The following is a 21,815-nucleotide window of genomic DNA, read 5'->3' as shown; positions in this document are numbered from 1 at the left end:
CCCTAAATGGATGTGCTGCTGTGATATTAATGAACATTTATGAAAAAATAAGCCATGACATATACTGATTTCAGACAAATGAGCAAAGATGATTTGTTCTTTTCAGTAAGTATCCTTGATATTATCGGTAACAGGTCAGACTACTGCTGCCACACCTCAGCCTGCCTCGGTAGAATAACTGTGGCTGTTTCCTGCGATAGGCGGATCAGGGAACCAGGGATATCTGTCCTGTGTTATAGGGGGCGACAGCTTCCGAGTTGACGTGTGGTACGTGCTCATAGATATCGCTCGCATGGAATACTACGGTGGATGTTGATGGACCTTATGCACAAAGATATGTAAAGACAAAAGTCGACCGCATCGCCAGTACGGTGAGATACTTTCTGTCTTGGCACAATATGTCGTTTTCCGTTGAAGGATCCTGCATTCCTAAATCGGGTCATGTGACGGTTCAAATGCCCACGGATTATGTATTCAAACGGTTTTTGATGTGCAGTTTGCACGATGTCACCCCGCTCCAGAGGTTAATCGTAAATTTAAATGTCAATCGGGTGGAGAGTGGCTAAATTCATCGTCCCTGGACAACATCTGTTACTTCCGAGTGGGTAACTTGAAAGAGTCCATTTAAAGAAGTAGTTCCTGTGAAAACGAAGCTGTGTTGTATCAATCCGCGCAAGTCACTTCTCTAATTCAAAGGCAGCCTACTTCTGCATTTTTAAAAAACACTTCAGGGGAGACGTTAAAACGTACAAACGTACATAAGTTTTTGAGGGGTTTGACATTTGTAAAAGCTTTGTTTTGGACCTCAGATTTTAGGAGAGTATTGTCTGTTACTTAATATGTTTACGCCATCGCGAGGAGATAAAGCAAAGGCGTTTGAAAATAAAATCTGGATGACTTTTCAGAAACAGCTACGTTTAGTCAGATTTGAAATGTAATAGCATATTTTGTTTGCTAGAATACAATTAATTGACGTCATGTATATTTATTGCCTATTACTGACCAATACAAAGTCAAAAGCTTTGTTAGATCGTTACATAAATGTTACGATATTGAACAATGCGGGTTTTTCCACTTGCCATACCTTATGGAAATTTGAAGTGTACATTTTACGTTCAAACAAAAACAAAAACTTTTTTTTAAAAATCTACACTGGTGAAAATGTCGGATGGAGAAAGGAAATCCAACGTCTCTACTTTTGAAAGCGGAAGGCTACAAAGCACTGTAACGTCAGCACTCCGTCTGTGTGTACGTTTCCCAAAGTGGATGAGGATGTTAATTGTCGGAGTTCAGGTGTAATCATTCTTTAATATGGCATCTTTTCGAGTCTAATTAAAACATTTACTTCAACTTCAAACAGTTTACTGCAGTTTCTACATGTCATCATTCGGATCAAGTTCCCCAGAATGACCCATTCACGACCCAACGAGTTTATTCCACCACCGGAGTGCCCTGTCTTTGAGCCCAGTTGGGAGGAATTTGCCGACCCTTTTGGGTTCATCAACAAAATACGTCCAATTGCAGAAAACACTGGCATCTGCAAGATCCGACCGCCCCCGGTAAGTTTCTTCGACATATAACAGAACTGTCAAATGCACGCCAGCTCTCGGTCGTCTTTTATACTCGCAGATCGCAGATCCCGAAACACTTTTTCTGAAGACAGGTTTTTCAACATGGCGGATTGCGGCTCCAGCCATTGCGAACGTTCGTAACGGCGTGTGCGCGTGTACGCGCAGCTACTAGCTATGCGTGAATGCTCGCGTGTGGTTTACTCCAATAGCGACCACAATAACATCACTTACTTTCTCTTGAAGAGAGTTTTAGCGCATTCTTGCTTGCTTTTGTGCACCACGACTGGTTTTTTGACAGATACTTTTAATAAATGTTTGGTTGATGGAAAATGTTGAGGGACAGAATCTAGTGATTGTTATTGTCTTACAAAATCTATGTTGGCCAGAATGCATCCACCCAAATAAGAACAATCATCGATAGTGAATTTCAAATTACCTGGGACAAATATTATACAACTTTATTTTACATTTAGTTTAGAACATTTCGCGAATAACCTGGACTTTTTGGTGAACATTGTTTTTGAAACCATGCAACTTCCTATTTTTACCTTTTAACGTCAAAGCATTTGCGTTTAAATATAACATTTTATTTGGTTCTCTAATGTTGAAAGATGGTGTAAAAGTGTCTGTTTATTAAACAAAAGTCGATAAAATGCATTTTGTACTGTTTATTCGGTGCTACGGAAATACTGTCTTGAGTAACAATGGCCACTATGCTAGCAAATAACATCAAACCACTCAATTTGCCAACACACTTCTGTGTTTTATCAAATATCTTAAGGTTTAAGTTGTATTTTGAAACAAACGTGAAAATATTGCTGAAGTTTGAGGTGGCGTTATTGGTCTCCGCCGTTGTCCTCCATGTTGTGCGAGTTGTGTATTTGCATTTGGCCATTGAAACTGAAATTTGATGTAAATAACAACGCAAGCGAAAAGGGAGATTCCGTTTATGTCGCGTTTTAACCGTTACACAGTTGTTGTATTAGCTATGCATATTTTTTTGTTTGTCTTGCTCACAATTGTTAACACCCTAAAACGGCCTCAGTGGAAAGATAAAGAAATGTATGGTAGTCATCTGTGACCATCCTAGTATGTTATACTGCAAATATGCTTATGACTGATGTTTTAGCACGTAAATATAGCTAAATAAAATGTTAATGGTTCCTGAATCATGCCAGTGGACCTCTGGACCCTTATGTAACTTTATTTTATATGTATGAAATTAATACCTACCTTGTGACGTATAAAGAAAGTGCTTTAGTGATAAACATACCGGGACCTCTTGAAATTAAGACAAACGTGTTATTGTTTTGAGTATTGAACAGTATTTTTTTTAATCATCTTGATGTGTATTAAATGTTACTTGTATCACTTTCACGTTGTATTCATAATCATCATTGTTCAATAGAAAGATGGCATAATGAAAAAACCCTCATGCAGATATAAGCACAAATACTTTTCTTAAAGCCATTAGACATAAGTTTAACACTTGTGGCAAATGGTAAACATTAAAGCTTAACACGTTTGTTTTTTGTGTGTGTGTCAGGGTTGGCAGCCACCATTTGCCTGTGATGTGGACAGACTGCATTTTACGCCACGCATTCAGAGGCTCAATGAGTTAGAGGTGAGACCTTTTTCTATTTATCTGCTTATTTTGTATTTGTAGATTTGCTCTTGTGGCCTTATTAAACCTAAACCAAAATCAGCAACCAGTGTGACCACTTTTTGATCTGCTGTATTTAAAAACACAGGGTTTAGTGTCAACTCTGAAAAGGTCACAAACAAAAATAAAATTCACAATAAGGCCTCATTGTTGCTAACTAGCTCTATTGGTTGCTCTATGGTTGGTTGGTTGGTTTGTCTTTTTAATATACCATACTGTTGACAAGTTTGGGGTCAGCACGATTTTTAAAATGTTTTTGGATATGCTTTCGATGCTTATGATGGCTGTGTTTATTTGATTAGTAAATACAGTACAAACTGTAATAATGTAACATCAATAGGTGTTTTCTAATTTAATATTTTAAAACGCACTTTATTTCTGTAATGGCAAAGCTGAGTTTTCAGCAGGCATTACTTCAGTCTTTAGTGTCACGTGATCTTTCGGAAATCATTTTAATATGCCAATTTGGTGTTCAAGAATAATAAACATTGAAAACAGTTGAGTTGCTTAGAAATCCTTTGTAACTTGTCATAAACTTTGATGTATTTAATGCATCTTTGCTGAATAAGTGTATAAGATCTAACTCCAAACTTTTGAACAGTAGTGTAATTTTTGTAAATATAAAAGAGTTCTTATAAAATGAATATAAAATGCCAAGATGCTTTCTCATTTGCAAACCAGGAGCTATTGAAAGAGCAAGGACTTTGTTTGATTTTTGTTGTCTTGTATTGTTTTATAGGCCCAGACCAGAGTGAAGCTCAACTTCTTGGACCAGATAGCAAAGTTCTGGGAACTGCAGGGTTGTACGTTGAAAATTCCTCACGTTGAGCGCAAAACTCTGGACTTGTATGTCCTTTACAAGGTAGGACTGAGGTTATGTCACCTTTAGCAGCCATGTGCAAAGTCTAAAGCATATTACTATTAATTTAGCACACTAGAGTTCAACACACTGTCCTATACTTTCTCAGTGGCCTTTTTGAAAATCAAATATGGATGTGTTTGGTGACCCCATGTCTCTGTCTAGCTGGTCAAAGAGGAGGGAGGCTTTGATGTGGTCTGTAAAGAACGGAGATGGACCCAGATTGCACTGAGGATGGGCTTTGCTCCCGGCAAAGCGGTTGGCTCTCACCTTCGGGCTCACTATGAGAGGATTCTATACCCATATTATTTGTTCCAGACAGGAGCTAATCTTATGGTGAGGTCACTAAAGCGCTTGTATAACTTTCCCCTTTTCAGCCTTGTGTCATTCAGTTTCCATCTCTTGTCCTGATAAATGTTCTTTGTTATGGTGCACACATGACGGGCATTGTCCATGATTTTGTTTTTGGCAAAGAACTCTGTATCTGAACAGGAAGAGTGCCCCAGTTTTATGAAGCATTGTTGATAAGCGACCTAGTTTATTTTCACCATATATATTCAGAGCAGATTAGGGGCACACACAGTATTTAACATAAAAATCTACGGGACATAAACTTGAGGTTGTGTTCCTGTGCATGTTTTTATAGGGTGTCATTTGTAGTTTGTTTTTACTCTTTAAGTAGTGCATGGCAGGTTGTTCGTCTGTGTTTTGGTGTTCCTGCGGGTTCAGTGGTTAACAGCTTTTTTTGACATGCATGTTTTTCAGTGCTGTACCCACAGTCCCCTCCCCCTATCCATAAAGGGGTGTGAATTCATTCAATGAGCTCTAGGTTCTCTCGCCTGCTGCTTTTACCCCATGGTTAATACCCTAGGGGTGATCTGCTTTGCCTCTCACTGTTACTGGCTTTAATAATGTCCACCCTGCTGTCATGTGGCTCTCTGGTTAATTAGATAAGAGTGAAACCACATGTGCACACTTATGCATTTGTGTTCTTTAAATTTCCATTGTAAATGTATTCGCTTACAACTTGCATGGTGTCAGCGTTAAATATCTTTTTCCAACAGAACTCTCAGAAGCCAACTCTGACTAATGACACCAAAGACAAGGAGTACAAACCTCACGACCTGCCCCAGCGTCAGTCGGTGCAACCAGTGGAAACCTGCACTATCGCCCGCAGAGCTAAACGGACCAAGGTAAAGGATAGATATAGAAGTCCAATTCATACCTGGAACATTTTGTTCAAACATTGATTCTTGACATTGTCTCTCTTCATAGGGCCGCTGTTTTAAATCAGAACCGGGTGAGGTGTGCGAAAACAAACCCAACCTTAGGAGGCGAATGGGCTCATATGTGGCAAAACCAGAATCAGGTACAGATCAGTATTTTTTATTTCTACATTTTGTCACAAAAATCGCTTTGCATGTCCATCATGGCTAGGTATTACATTTACATATTACATTTCCATAAAATCAAAATTGAATTTGTTTTTGGCTTTGGTATGAATATGTTAGCTTTAAGGTTATCTGTAAGTTAGTGTGCTCCAAAACGATAACAAAATTCGCATTTACAAGATATAAGCATTTAAAACTTACAGTCTCTAACTTCCGGCAATATGGATCAGTGATTTAGATGACATCACCATGCACTTCTGCATCCCATCAAACTTTTTTGTCCAAGGAAATGCTCCCAAGAATTCAAAGCATCTGCCCCCTACACTATAAATAGACGCTGAAGCTGCGACTTCAGAATTTGTATTTTCTTTACAGTAAATGGCACGTAGTGCACTGTATAGGGGATGGAGAACGATTCAGACAGTGTAAATATGCGTTCAGTTGGGGCGAATGAAGTCTGGTTTCGTGTTGTCACACGAACCACTGCAGCATGCACACTCTGCTCCGGTCCATATGCTCAGCGGATCATATGCACGGACCACAAAACGTATCGGACACATTTGAATTCTATACAGAATGCTATTTTATATAGAAATAATGTGATATGGATGAGATTGTGGCTGTCATATGCTGTCAAATGCAGCTTTACTAAGCTCAACAGCTCTGGCCCAAGCTAAGATGTAAACGAAACGCTATTGGGTATTTAAGAAATGAGGGCGGGATATGTCCCGACCTGTCTTCCTGTTTCAGTTGAAGTTACATCAATACATAGAATAACGCTGCGTGTTTCAAAGCACTTCAGTAGACTTTAACATCCATCTAATTTTTTTTTTTTGAATACTTTCATTCTGCATGGAAGCAATAAATTAAGTAAAATCTTTTCAAATGATCAGAAAATTCTGACTGCTTAAAATTCAGTTTTACTATCACAGAAATAAGCTATGTTTTAAAATGCATTATTAGTAGAAAATAATTATTTAGTAAAATTATTTCACAACATTACTGTGTTTCTGAATTTTTGAATAGTAGTGCATTTCCACATTTTAATCTCACTGCAATGTGACAGTTCAAACTTATTTACTTTACAAATTTCTTCCAGTTATGACAATTCCAGTGCAGGTGAAAGAAGAACCCATTGAGCAACAAGTTGAAGGTGAAAAATCAAAGGTGAGGTCAGAGTACCATTTGGATTTCACACAACAGAAAGTATGTATTGCATTCCTTTATGACAATGTTTGTTTTCCTCACAGGTGGAGCAGTACATGTGCTTGGTATGTGGGGGTGGAGGCGATGAAGATAGACTATTGCTTTGTGATGGGTGTGACGACAGTTATCACACTTTCTGTCTGATCCCACCCCTCCACGACGTCCCCAAAGGTGACTGGAGGTGCCCCAAGTGCCTGGCTCAGGTGAGCCACTCCCAACTGTCTACGTTTGATTCTTTGTTTGTTTAGTGGCCTCGTATGATAGTAATGTAACCTTTCATTAAATAAATACAAAAAAGCTTTTTTATAACTAAATTACAGCTGCTTCTGTTTGTCTGTACTGGAATGTATTTAATAGTCATTTGAATTTAGTTTGGGATCATCTGCCTTTCTGCTCTCTCTTTAGGAGTGTGGTAAGCCACAGGTAGCATTTGGGTTCGAGCAGGCCTCCAGAGACTACACCCTCCGCACCTTTGGCGATATGGCTGACTCTTTCAAGTCTGACTACTTTAACATGCCTGTTCACGTATGTTAAATGACACTTTTGTGTGACAAATATGGTTGCATGCCATATGGAATATAAAGTGATTAGCCTTATCGTCCTATCGGCAGATGGTTCCCACAGAGCTGGTGGAAAAGGAGTTCTGGAGGCTGGTTAGCACCATCGAGGAGGATGTTACTGTAGAGTATGGGGCTGATATTGCTTCAAAGGACTTCGGAAGTGGCTTCCCTGTTAAGAACGGCACATTTAAAGTCTCACCAGAGGAGGAGGTACAGAAATAACCTGAAATGCCTTGTTTTTTGAATCTTAAATGCATGTTTTATCATCACATTTCTTGTTGTCCAGGATTATCTGAGCAGTGGCTGGAACCTCAACAACATGCCAGTGTTGGATGCATCTGTGCTGACTCATGTCACAGCAGACATCTGTGGGATGAAGCTCCCATGGCTTTATGTGGGCATGTGCTTCTCCTCCTTCTGCTGGCACATTGAGGACCATTGGAGTTATTCCATCAACTATCTGCACTGGTAATCCACTCACACGTTCCAAATTGAAAGTAACCTATTTTTCTTGGTAGACTGAGTGAGTGTATCTGCTCTTCAACAACTTCCATGTGCATGGCTTGTTTAGTGGGTTGTGTATGCTTCATTTGAACAGTTTCTGAGATGAAACCAATTCATGCTCTGAGACTGTTGTTTTTCCACTCACTTTTGTTGTTTTGATTTGCAGGGGAGAGCCAAAGACGTGGTATGGCGCTCCTGGCTATGCTGCTGAGCAGTTGGAGAATGTGATGAAGAACCTGGCCCCTGAGCTCTTTGAGTCTCAGCCAGACCTGCTCCACCAGCTGGTCACCATCATGAACCCAAATGTGCTCATGGAGCATGGAGTACCAGTGAGTGGAGTTATGGACTAAACAAAGACCATTAATAACACAAGATGGAGCACATAATCAAGTTACCTCATCTTTTCTTCCTTTAGATTTACCGTACAAACCAGTGTGCTGGCGAGTTCGTCATTACTTTCCCGAGGTCCTATCACAGTGGTTTCAACCAGGGCTTCAACTTTGCAGAGGCAGTCAACTTCTGCACAGCAGACTGGGTAAAAGTCGCTTAAAGTCAGCATGAAATTTTAATTAGGATAAGCATACTGAATTTAAATGCTGTCTTGCGTTTCAGATGCCTCTTGGTCGTCAGTGTGTCGAGCACTACCGATCCCTCAACAGATACTGTGTTTTCTCCCATGATGAGATGACCTGTAATATTGCCGCCAAGGCAGACTCTCTAGAGTTAGAACTGGCCTCTGCTGTCCAGAAGGACATGTGTGCCATGATTCTGGAAGAGAAGATGCTCCGTGAAAGAGCCTATAAGCTGGTGGGTGGCTACTTTTAAAGGCAGTTAGCACATTTTTAGCTACAATAGCTGTACTTCATAACCCAGTTGGTTGAATAACCACAAAATATATATCTTGTATACAAGCCAGAAGTTTACATACACCTTGCAGAATCTGCAAAATGTTAATTATTTTACCAAAATAAGAGGGATCATACAAAATACATGTTGTTGTTTTTTTTTGTTTTTTTTAATTTAGTACTGACCTGAATAAGATATTTCACATAAGATGTTTCATATAGTCCACAAAAGAAAATAATAGTTGGATTTATAAAAATGACCCTATTCAAAAGTTTACATACACTTGATTCTTAATACTGTTGTTACCTGAATGATCCACAGCTTTTTTTGTAGTAGTTGTTCATGAGTTCCTTGTTTGTCCTAAAAAGTTAAACTGCACACTGTTCTTCAGAAAAATCCTTCAGGTTGCATAAATTCTTTGTTTTTTTTAACATTTGTGTATTTGAACTCTTTCCAACAATGACTGTGTGTTCTTGAGATCCATGTTTTCTCAAGCTCAGGAAAACTGAGGGACTCTGTCTATTAGTATACAGTAGTATGCAACTACTACAGAAGGTTCAAACACTCACTGATGCTTCTGAAGGAAACAATGCATTAAAGGCTCATCGGATGCAAAGTTCACTTTTACATGTTGTTTGAACATTGTGTGTTGGCAGTGTATGTACACATCTACCCTATAATAATAAAAATCCGTGCAGTGGTTTTTAATTAATCAGTAAAAATAAAATCCCCTTTTTCAAATCGATCCATTCTCAGAAGCCTGTCGGTGTGGCATCAGGCCACTCCCACGATAGTCGATTGACATGAGCGTCTTACCTCAGAGATCAGCTGTAACAGTCCGACCTACATTGTTTTGATGCTGGAGCAGGAATGTAAGTTAGACAAGAATATCTCTGATTGAGCGATTGAGGTGTTGTGTTGCTGGATGTAATATTGAACATGGTGGTCATTTACTCCTGACATCTGAGCCGCTGAAGATGCAGTGGATTACGTTTGTTTGTGAAAGTAACGCGCCTACCGTTCTACATAAATTGCGTCTATGTTCGCGCAAATCATTTGTGATACAGCTTCACCTACAGCAGAAGTTTTTTTTTTTTTTTGAATTTCTGCAATCACCTTTCCTAATAACCTGCTAATTAGCAAGTTTCACAGCTAAACGCGCTAAATGTGGCTAAAGTAAACAATCTCTCGCAGCTCGTTACTCCACAGAGAGAAGAGAGGGTCGGGGTGAGCAGAGCTCATTTGCATTTAAAGGAACAGTCCCTCAGAATGGGATGATTTTTGCAGAGCTCATTTTGACAAGGTAATTGAGAATTTTTAACTAAAGTGTATTATAGACTTTTCATTAAGACCCTAAAGAATCATATCAACTTGTGGAAAATGGGCATTCGATGACCCCTTTAAAAGCTTGGGGGTGAAAACTTTTGGAATTTGAAGATCAGGGTAAATTTAACTTATTTTGTCTTCTGGGGAACATGCAGCTTCTGAAGGGCAGTACTAGATGAAAAAAAAAAATATATTTAGGCAAAGAAAAATGTACACATCCTCATTGCGTTCAAAAGTTTACACCCCTGACTCTTAATGCATGGCTTTTCCTTCTGAAGCTTCAGTGAGCGTTTGAACCTTCTGTAATAGTTGCATATGAATCCCTCAGTTATTCTCAGTGTGAAAAGATGTATCACAAAATCGTACAGTCATTGCTGGAAAGGGTTCAAATGCACAAAAATGCTGAAAAAACAAAAAAAATTGTGGGACCTGAAGAGCTTTACTGAAGAACAACTGGCAGTTTAACTGTTCAGGACAAACAAGGAACTCATGAACAACTATCACTAAACAAAAAAACAAAAACACAGCTATTGTTTTCTATTGTGGACTTTAAGTAAACATCTTTTATGTGAAATATCTTATTCAGGTCAGTACTAAATAAAAAACATGCATTTTGTATGACCCCTCTTATTTTGGTAAAATAATTAACATTTTGCAGATTCTCCAAGGTGTATGTACTTCAACTGTATTTATCAATCTAAAATAGTACTATTTTATATGTTTATTTACTTAAAGTAATTAAACCTGTTGTCTCTACTCGCTTTGTTTGCATTCATGGTCTGTCTGTCTATTACTAATTGATCCCATTGTGTTTGTTCTGTTCTCTAGGGCGTGTGGCACTCCCAACAGGTTGACTATGACTTACTGGCAGATGAGGAAAGGCAGTGTGCTAAGTGCCGGACCACCTGTTACCTGTCTGCCATCACCTGTCCCTGTAGCCCCGACCAGCTGGTCTGTCTCCACCACATCGAAGACCTCTGCTCTTGCCCTGCAAGAAGCTACACGCTCAAGTATGTGTTTGCAAAAGCATAGGACATGATAGATCAAATGCAGAAGAGTTCTTACTTTTATTTAGCAGGTTTTATTAAATTAACCTTTTTGTCTTTTACTCACACAGCTATAAATTCACACTTGCCGAACTGAAGCCATTGTTTCAGGCTTTGACGGCTCGTGCGGAATCTTATGAAGACTGGGCATCTAAAGTTAACAAGATTTTAAAAGCTGATCACGACAATAAAAGTGGTGGGTTATTGTTACAATGTGTTTGTCTTTAACCCTTAGAATCCTTTCATAACCCTTTAGGAAGTTACTAGTGTAAAATATTTTGTTTAGACAGAATTTGCATTGGGGTTGCAGAATTTTACCATTTTTGATACACCAAGTTTTGAACTCTTATAACAGTAGACTGAGTAGGCTCCACTGTGTGAAAACAATAGAAAATAGTTTGACCCCTTGAAGTCCAGTATTGCATTTTATTACACTTTAATTCACATACGTTTAAATTTTGAACGCTTTGTACAAATGTAGCAATTCTGCTACTATGGATCTTTTGAGGGTTAAATGCACATTTTATCTGAAATAAAGGATTCGTCTTTCTTATTAGATTTGGAGGAACTTCGTTCATTGATAGTAGAAGCAGAGAAGAAGACGTACCCTGAGACTGACCTGCTAAGTCATCTGCGTCAAGTCATTCAGAATGCAGATAGGTGTACCACAATGGCTCAGCAACTTCTTAACGGCAAGAGACAGACAAGGTACATTATTCTTGTCTCTATAATGTAGAACTATCTGAAGTTCTTGCTTTTTAAAGGGATAGTTCACCCAAAAATGAAAATTCTGTCTTTAATTACTCACCCTCATGTTGTTTCAAACCTGTAAGGAAATAAAAATTCATCTTCAGAACACAAATTAAGATATTGTTCAAGGCCCATAAATGCAGTAAGGACATCATTAAAATAGTTCATGTGACATCAGTGGTTCAACCGTAATTTTATGAATCAAAAATATCTTAATTTGTGTTCCCAAGATAAATGAAGGTCTTACGGGTTTGGAACAAGATGAGGGTGAGTAATTAATGGCGGAATTTGTATTTTTGGGGGAACTATTCCTTTAACTAGTTTTAAATGGATGCAAATATGTATTTCTGTATTTGTTTTAATAGGTATCGCTCCGGTGGGGGGAAATCTCAGAACCAGCTCACGGTGGAGGAACTGAGGTCGTTTGTCAATCAGCTGTATGACCTGCCCTGTACCATCCGGCAGGCTCCTTTCTTAAAGGTACCTAACCATACAACATGCTTAGTGTAATTTTCCCAGATCCCAAAGCTGTTGATCTGACATTTCCTTTCTCTACTTCCTTTTCAGGCTCTTTTGAACCGCGTTGAACAGTTCCAGCAGCAAAGCACTGATCTCCTGGCTGAGGACATGCCTGGTTCTTCGGCTCTCCAAGCCCTTCTAGATGAAGGTGCAGGTCTGGATGTGGAGTTGCCTCAGCTGGCGGTGTTGAGGCAGAGGCTGGAGCAAGCCCGCTGGGTGGAGGCCGTTCAGGAAGCCAGCGATCAGCCGGCTGACCTCAGTCTAGACTGCATGAGGAGGCTCATAGATCAAGGGGTGGGCTTGGCACCACATGCCTGTGTGGAAAGAACCATGGCTCGTCTGCAGGAGCTGCTCACTGTCTGTGAACACTGGGAAGAAAAGGCCCATAACATGCTCACTGCTAGGTTTGTATTTAAGTGTTATTGTTAATTAGATTTTAAAGGGGTAGTTCACCCAAGAATGAAAATTGTCATTTACACGCCCTCAAACTTGTTTTATAAGGAAATCTGTATAATGAGATTTCTGTCTCTTCATTGCAAGTCTATTACACCAAAAATGTAATGCTTTAAAAGTTTGTACAGGGAAAGAAGGAAAACATCCGTTGTGTTCTGAAACGAAATGAATTTCTTATAGTTTTAGAATGACATGAGGGTGAGTAAATGGTGACACAATTTCCACTAACGAACTTCAGTGGCACATTGCAAACTCTTCGCCACTTTTATGACCAAGATTTCAGAAGTGAAAAAGGTCGTAGTGGTTTAGGTTTGTCAATGTGCATGACTAAGTTGATTGTGCAACGAAATAATTTGCAAACTATTCTGGAAATATTTTTCTTGCAAATTGTTTTTCCTATTGCATGCTCTTCCAACATGCATGTTGTTAAAAACACACACACACACACACACACACACACACGGATGGTTGAGCTAGTTGTGATGGGGAATAAAAATGTGCAGGGTTAGCATTTTGACTTAAAGCTGCTTCCTGGCAGATTAGCTGCATCGGTCCAGTGCGTCACCTACACTGTCCATACATTGTTCAAAGTACTGGTCAAAAGTTTGGGGACAGTAAGATCTTTGAATAGAAAGTTCAAACTGAATTTTTCGTATAGAAATCTTTACTGTCACTCTTCATGAGTTTAATGCATCCTTGCTGTATAAAAGCATTAATACATTTAAAATATATAATTCTAATTTAAATATGTTAAAATGTGTGTGTGTGTGTATATTTGTGTGTATATTTGTGTGTATATTTGTGTGTATATTTGTGTGTATATTTGTGTGTATATATATATATATATATATATATATATATATATATATATATATATATATATATATATAAATAAATATAAAAATACTAGCCCAGTAAAGTAGGTTAGTTCAGTATATTTAAAGGAAAGCAGCTTTCCCCCTATTTAGATACTTATTTTAGATGTAGTTGTTCTTTACAAAACATTTAATCTTTTAAAAATTACTTGACCTGTAAAGTAATATAAACTTTCCTTTGTTTTTTGCTTATTTTAGGCCTCGTCATAGTATTGAGACTCTTGAGGCAGCTATACAGGAAGTGGACAGCATCCCAGCTTACCTGCCCAGCTGTATTCAACTTAAAGACTGTGTAAGCAGGGCCAGAGAGTGGATAATGGAAGCAGATGCTCTCCAGGTATGTTTTGCATATTTCTGTAAAGCTCTATTATTTGTAACCCTATGATTGGATGCATAGAACATGTGTAACATGTACAAGTAGCACTGAGTCTATTTAAACATTTATTGCTACAGGCTGGAGGCCGTATTCCTGGTCTTGCTGCCCTGACTGAACTAGTGGCAAGAGCCAGAGGTATTCCGGTAATGCTAGAACCACTGACTCGACTGGAAAGCTTAGTATCTGAGGTACAGGCCTGGAAGGAGAGTGCAGCTAAAACATTCCTGTTGAGGAACTCATCCCATTCTCTCCTTGAGGTACATACTTATTCACATCCTAAATAAGTATCATTTAGGGATGTAACGATTTTAAAATCTCATGGTACGCTAACACCTCAATATCCACGGTACAATAATTATAGCAATATGTAAAAAAATTAATTAATTAAATTTTGTACATTTTTAAAGTTAGTTTCTTCTATCTAATGCACTTTGAGAGTTCAAAATCCATGTTCTTAACTAAGAAAACTTTAGAAAGTCGATTTATATAAAGCAATAACAACAGTTTTATATTATTGGTATTCCTATGACAGTAATAGCCATATTTTGTAAAACAATTGCACTGTAAAATAAATGAAAATGAATATTTCATAGATATGTTATACTTGCTTTACAATACAGTAGGAAAATTACAATACTTCTTTCCCAATTTCTACACTTGAAAGAGATATTTTGAATTTGGACCGCAGTAATGTTACCCATTTAAACTGCTACCTGTCAGCAATTCATACTGCACTTTAAGCTTTTATTTTGACGGAAAACTCCAGCTTCAATGAAAACAGGCTTACAAAAACACGTCTCACTACATATCTAGTAAAATGCTGTAATCATCTGCGATGAAAATAAAGTATAACTGGTGGCCGTTGCATTCCCAAATGTGCACGTTAAATGCAATAAACGTGTTCACTGCGTACACTGTGAACTGAGCCGTTCTGAGGTGCGGAAAACACCGGATCACGAGCTGATCGCCTGAACAAAGTGCACGCTTCGCTCCGAAACACGCAACAAAAAAGGACTTGATGAATGGATTAAGCCATATTGTGATTTTGGTTTTAGTTTTTTTGACAGATACTGTGCCAAAGCATAATGGCCCAAAACAACTTTAAAGACATTTTATGTTAGAATACGAAGTTAAAATGTTTTTAAAAACTACACTTTTTGCCTGGAAGACCTATCGTTTCATACCGTCATGTGACCATGATAATATCGAGACCACAATATTGATAATACCGTTACATCCTGAGTTTTGTTGTAAATATTTGTGATTTGTGTGACAAATGTATTGTTCCGTTTTAATTTGTGCTTGTGTCTTTAAGGTTTTGTGCCCTAGGTGTGAGACTGGACCACAAAAGTCTAAGTCTAAAAAACCCAAGGATGCCTCGGTACCCTGCAAGAAAGTTGAAGTAAAACTGGACTCTCTTTTTGATGTGGAAAAGGCACTTTCGACAAGCAAAGATACAGCTTCAGCAGTAAGTTACATTTTGGTATGAAATTAGTGCAGTGAAACATGGCATGCGAGTACTAAACCAAGTTCTCTTTCATGTCTTACTGCGGTTAAACTCTCAAATACACACAGGTTTATGTTAAAAACACACGAGTTACAAAAACAGTGGGTTGTGTCTGTGAAGGTAAACAACTGGGAAAGAAATTGCATGTTTATATTAGATCTGTATGGCAGCAGTGTAATATACAGTAAATAAATTAATAAATACACTGCTCTTTTGTCTCCTCTGAGGCTGGGGCTCTAAATAGTGTTCTGTGCTCGTCTGTGCAGCCAATGACAGAATAGTTAGCAAGCTTTGCTTGAACTTTCGCCATGGCGTTTGAACTGGTACACTGTTGTTGCTTCCAAAAACACAGTGGAAACGTGCAGATTAAGGGTTGGTAATATTAAATTAAGATCCCCTTTCTATGTCACGGAGGGGAGTGAAATCTGTGCGGCTTATTTTCACACAAGCTTGCAGAGAAAAGCTTAGCAAAAAAAACTGACTGGGTTGTTCTCCATTTTCAAAATCGTCCTACATCACTGCAGAAGTACTGACCCAGTGTTTACAAAGCGAACATGCATAGAAGATCAAACGGCCTTCACAAAAAAAAAGGTAAAATGGCAATGTAGGACGATTTTGAAGTTGGAGAAGAAAACGAGATGGGAGTTTTTCGACCTACCCTAATTGTATTGACCCAGATTACACAGAGTTCGTATATGTATTGCAGAGAATAGACGAGGCGAATGTTCAAGGTATATAAAAGTATTGTCAGTTTGTTTAGATGACCAATCGTTTTGCTAGATAAGACCCCTCTTCCTTGACTGGGATTGTTTAGAGCCCTTTGAAGCTGCATTTAAACTGCATTTCGAAAGTTCAAACTTGTGGGCACCACAATATGGAGATAATTCCTGGATTATTTGCCTCAAAAAACATAATTTCTTATCGAATGAAGAAAGACGTGGAACATCTTGGATGACAAGGGAGTGAGTGGTATTTGCTCATACTTGTATGTTCTTCTCCAAACAGATGGCCACTCTGAGTGACGTACATCAGAAAGAGCTGGAGAGCCTGTCTATGTTGAGAACCTCAAATGAGTCAAAGTTTCAGTCTTCGCCCAGCAGCGTGGCCCCTACAGTGTGCTTGTGTCACACCGTCCCGGCAGGCCCTATGCTTCAGTGTGAACTCTGTCGAGACGCCTACCACAGCGGCTGTGTGCCAGGGTTCAAGGACATACAGACAGGGCTACCGTGGCTATGCCCGCTGTGCAAGCGCTCTGAGAAGCCACCTCTGGATAAGGTGCTTCCTCTGCTCGCTTCCTTGCAGCGGATTCGGGTTCGGCTTCCAGAGGGCGATGCCCTGCGATATGTGATTGAGAGAACGGTGCGCTGGCAACACAAAGTGCAGCAGGTTTTGCCAATACAGCATCCGAATGGAAAAGTGAGCATAATATTTAATAATAACAGTTTGAAAATCAATGAAAATGACGCTTTTGTATTTATATTCATGTTCCATTCTATTTGTGACGCAGGCAAGAAACATTTCTGGAATCGCATCATCTCAGACACTGGTAGGGAGCAACAGTTCTTTCTACATGCTTCAGCCGTGTATTCCTCTCAATGGTGAGTCAACCACGCTTGATGTTTTTAATACACACTTACAGAGTGGTTGTAAAAGGAGAGGAGATGTAAACATTTGGGATTGTGTCACGTGTTACAGAGCTCAGTGCTGAGTTGGAGGATCTGTTGGTGGAAGGTCTTCTCCAGCAGGTGACTTTACCTGAGCTCCAGCCGCTTTATAGCAGCCTGCTCAACAGGTTTTTACCATCCCAGAACTCCCTGCAGAGCAGCGAACACGATCACCAGTATCACATTGCTCAAGACCGAAGTCCACCTCACAGGAGCCCTCCGCACAGCAAAGGACAGGTTGGAGGATATTCCTAATTTGTTTACTTGGTAGCATTGTACATTCCTCTGATTTAGACGAGGGATTTCTAAATTTTGCCTAATCAGCCTAACCCATTTGACAAAGTTCAAATTCATGTCACATGACATGCAGGTAAACAAACTATTTAATCTTGGTATTAAAGGATTAGTTCACTTTCAGAATAAACATTTCCTGATAGTGTACTCATCCTGATGTCATCCAAGATGTTCATGTATTTCTTTTTTCAGTCGAAAAAGAAATTAAGGTTTTAGAGGAAAACATTCCAGGATTTGTCTCCACATAGTGGACTTCAGTGGGGATCAACGGGTTGAAGGTCCAAGTTGCAGTTTCAATACAGCTGCGAAAGGCTCTACACAATCCCAGCTGAGGAACAAGGGTCTTGTCATGTTGGAAAGATCACGTGTGACGTAGGCGAAAGTACCAACCCAGCGTTTACAAAGGGAATGTGCAAAAAAAGTCAGACGGCCTTTACAAAAAAAAGAAAAACAACGTCAGATGATTTTGAAGTTGGAGGAGAAAATGAGCTAGAGTACACTGATGAAGAGCTAACAACGTGTGATGTTTCCAACATGATAAAGTCACGGCTGTGCATCGCATGAGCATTTGTGGTTTAAAAGTATCTAAATTTTAGTTTTTTTTTTAAAATGATCAATCGTTTGGCTAGATAAGACCCTTATTTCTCGGATGGGATCGTTGTGGAGCTTTTTGAAGTTGCATTGAAACTGCATTTTGGACCTTCGACCCATTGACTCCCATTGAAGTCCACTATATGGAGAAAAATCCTGGAATGTTTTCCTCAAAAACCATATATATATATTTTTTTTTTTTTTTTTGACTGAAGAAAAAAATCACATCTTGGATGATATGGGGGTGAGTAAATTATCAGGACATTTTTATTCTGGAATTGAACTAATTCTGCCACATAACAAAAAAAAATCATCATGCTTTGATAAATTAGAGTTATGAGGCAAGTTACAGTTGCATTCTGTAATTATTAGGGTGTGAAGAGATCCAATGTGTCTTGTGACAATATCCTTGCAAAACATTTTGCTGTGTTTAGATTAGAGCTGCCTGATTAATCCATAAGTATGGAGATCTCGATTCAAACACCCACGTGATTTTATTCCTAAATGACAACGATTTAGCTTTGTCTATTAGGACTGTTTCACATCGCCAGTGTCAGTGGAACGTGAGAAGCACGTTTTGTCGCTGCCCATGTTAATGAATCAGTGTCGGGGTAAATGTAAAGGCAGAAAGAGCAACACAAACAGTCTTTTTAACCACATTATAATCAGTATTTCTGTGTTACAGACATTAAAAGTAATACTAGTACTGGGATAAAAGTTTATAGTTTGGGTATAAACACTTATTGTCTACAGTAGGGATCAAAACGAAAGTATCTTAACACTTATATGTATTGTAACGTTTATCGTCTTCCGCTAGGTGGTGACAACTGTCCGTTGTATGTCATTGAATCATTCATTCAGATTTCAATAGTCAAAAAAGTCGTAATGAAGTGAGACACTGACTCCTTCATTGAATGTTTTTTTTTTTTTTGTTTGTTTGTTTTTGTTGTTTTTTTTCCCTCTAGAATCGTCAAAGAATCATGGTCTCCAATTTATTAAAAACAACTGGGATTCTCAATTTATCCAGAATCGTGAAGCATGTTTAAATGTTATTACTGCATATAATTCATTAAAATGGAAGTTTAATTTCATAAAGTTCAAAATGCACCTACTTTTTTTTTTTTTTTTTTTTTTTTTTTTTTTTTTTTTTTTTTTTTTGCATTTTCTTTTTCAGTTGAATATTTTTCCCTACATACTTCATCAAGGATTTCTTAAAAGTATAAAAATCTCATCTCATTCTCGTGAACCTAGTCTGGTGTCTCGTCTCGTGGGATAAGTGTCTCGTCACACCCCTAGTAATTATGACTTTTTGTCATAATTAGGACATAAGAGATTCGAAGTCATAATTATGAGACAAAAAGTTGAAATTATGACATACTAAGTCATTAAAAGGTTGAGAAATAATTAAGCCATAATTATGACTTATGTCATCATGACTAAATGTTCAAATTTTTGTCATAATTACGGTTTACCAAAGAATGTTTTTTTGTCTACAGTGCCAGAAATAGGCTTGCATATATTCTTGTTTGATTTGCTTTTATTTTAAAACTATTTTTCAGCATCATTACTCCAGTCTTTAGTGTCACATGATCCTTCAGAAATCATTCTAATATTCTGATTTGCTGTTCATAAAATATTTTTTTTTATTTATTATGATGTTGAAAACAGCCAAGTAGAATTTTTTTTTTTTCTTTGAATTGAAAGTTCAGAAGAACAGCAATTACCTGAAAACAGAAATCTTTTGTTACATTCTTTATCATCACTTTTGATTGATTTTTAAAGCATCCTTGCTAAATAAAAGTAATATTTAAAAAAAATAATAATAATTATACTCCAAAGTTTTGAATAGTATAGTGTATAATGTAACAAAAGCTTTTTATTTCAGATAAATGCTGATCTTTGGATCTTTGTTAATCAAAAAATTCTGAAAAATGTACTCAACTGTTTTAAATATTATTGATGATGATGATGATGATGATAATGATAATGATAATGATAATGATAATGATAATAATAATAATAATAATAATAATAATAATAAAATAAAATGTTTATTGAACAGCAAATCAGCATATTAGAATGATTTCTGAAGGATCATGTGACACTAAAGACTGGAGTAATGATGCTGAAAATGTAGCTTTGATCACAGGAATAAATTACATTTTAAAATATGTTTACATAGAAAACATTTGTTTATTTAAATAGTAAAAATATCTCAATATTTTTGCTGTACTTTGGATTAAATAAATGCAGGCTTGGTGAGCAGAAGAGACTTCTTTAAAAAAAACATTAAAAATCTCAGTGTTCAAAAACTTTTGACTGGTACTGTACATTAGTCCATTATGAATAAAGCCACCTGAGCATTAAGCATGTGAACTACTGCCTATGTAGAAAGTTAAAATCAGGTTCGGTAAATTTTGGGAAGCAGTTGCTTGTGTAGGCAGTGAGACGACTCGACTGATTTTGATTGAATTTGTTCCATCTAGGATGCCGTTCCAGAGACCAAGAAGGAGCCCGAAAAGCTTGAGAAGAACAGCAAGCGGCGTCTAGAGAAAGAAAACATGGAAGGGCAACAAAGAGACAAGATAAAGAAGCCCAAGAAAAAGAAGCCTAAAATGAACAAAGAAAGGAGAAGAGAGGAGAAGCAAACCACCTCGCCCTCCAACTCCCTTTCTGACCTATCGTATTCAGACGACTCCGAGGAGGATTGGTCTGTGTGCTCGGCAAAGCAATGTCAACAGCCAGAAGGAAACGAGGTTAGTTCTAACATAATTGAAAAGCTTAGATTTTGTTTTCTAATCCACTGGGTTATCGTGACACCCTCTGCATGCATGTATAATTAATGCGCTTTCCCGTCTTCCTCAGGTAAACTGGGTCCAGTGTGATGGCAGCTGTAACCAGTGGTTCCACCAGATTTGTGTGGGAGTGTCTGCTGAGCAGGCTGAGAACGAGGACTACATCTGCGTCAGCTGCGCAATAAACGATTTAACAGAATGAGGACCAAAATCACACTTTTTTGGAAGGATAGTCAAAAGGCTCCCCGTTTTGCACATAAGTTACAGCACCAAGAATGCACCAGATTTGATCCTCTTACTGAATCCCGCTCCCTCCGCTCCCCTTGGTGCTACTGCCTTCTTGATAGGACTGTTAACAAAAATCTGTATGATTCTTCTGCTTTTTGTTTTGTATTTTTGAGAATTTCCTTCTATAACATTTTATTTCTTCTGTAGAGAACGTGATGCATAGACGTACCTCAGGGGTTTCCATCCCATAAATGCAAAACAACAGGGAACCTAAGCTTCCCCAAATGTATTTTTGTTCATATTTATTGGTTTGGTTTTGTTTTTCTTTCCCCAGTCACCTTTAGAATTTCTAACATGAATTTGTCAATCCGGGCTATTTACACCAAATAATATTAATTGGACTAAACAAAATGGTCTGAAGTTATTTTTGGAACCCGCTGTTTTGGTACATGTGTCTAATAATATAAAATATTATTTATTTATCCCAGCAATAACTCAGCTGGTTACCCTGATTTTTCAGTAGCTCGAGATCTGCTCTGATCTGTTGCTTGATGCATTAGAAGTGTTTGTACAGAATCCTGATGTAGGTTGTCAGACAAAAAGAGATGTAGCAGGCAGAAGAAAAAGCTGTGTGAAAATATACTTTGTGATGTATACTGTGGCTTTCTTTAAAACTCAAAACAGATCTTTCCGATGTTAATTCAATTGTGGAATAAAATGGTTTGTTCTCACCTATAAATACTGATCTACTTCTGATACCATGAGCCTGCCTTGTCTTCATTTGTGTGCAT

At 38.1% G+C, this 21,815-nt stretch overlaps 1 protein-coding gene across 1 annotated transcript; it reads left to right on the top strand.

The window, feature by feature from the left end:
• The first annotated feature begins 206 nt into the window (after positions 1-206).
• kdm5ba (lysine (K)-specific demethylase 5Ba) lies at positions 207-21,788 on the top strand. Its single transcript, XM_051122610.1, has 28 exons — positions 207-371; positions 1,361-1,559; positions 3,118-3,195; positions 3,974-4,096; positions 4,259-4,429; positions 5,158-5,286; positions 5,369-5,462; positions 6,584-6,651; positions 6,735-6,893; positions 7,096-7,215; positions 7,302-7,460; positions 7,537-7,718; positions 7,921-8,083; positions 8,170-8,289; positions 8,367-8,561; positions 10,755-10,936; positions 11,044-11,168; positions 11,530-11,680; positions 12,088-12,202; positions 12,290-12,645; positions 13,768-13,906; positions 14,023-14,202; positions 15,261-15,413; positions 16,458-16,868; positions 16,960-17,050; positions 17,148-17,353; positions 20,488-20,757; positions 20,867-21,788. The coding sequence occupies exons 2-28, from the start codon at positions 1,407-1,409 to the stop codon at positions 20,996-20,998; spliced, it is 4,425 nt and encodes a 1,474-aa protein (XP_050978567.1). The 5' UTR covers positions 207-371; positions 1,361-1,406; the 3' UTR covers positions 20,999-21,788.
• Positions 21,789-21,815: the final 27 nt, after the last annotated feature.

This window comes from Labeo rohita, chromosome 11 (assembly GCF_022985175.1).
Source record: "Labeo rohita strain BAU-BD-2019 chromosome 11, IGBB_LRoh.1.0, whole genome shotgun sequence".
Classification (NCBI taxonomy): Eukaryota; Metazoa; Chordata; class Actinopteri; order Cypriniformes; family Cyprinidae; genus Labeo; species Labeo rohita.
Note: the sequence above shows the minus strand (reverse complement) of the source record. Positions and strands in the feature narration are given on the sequence as shown.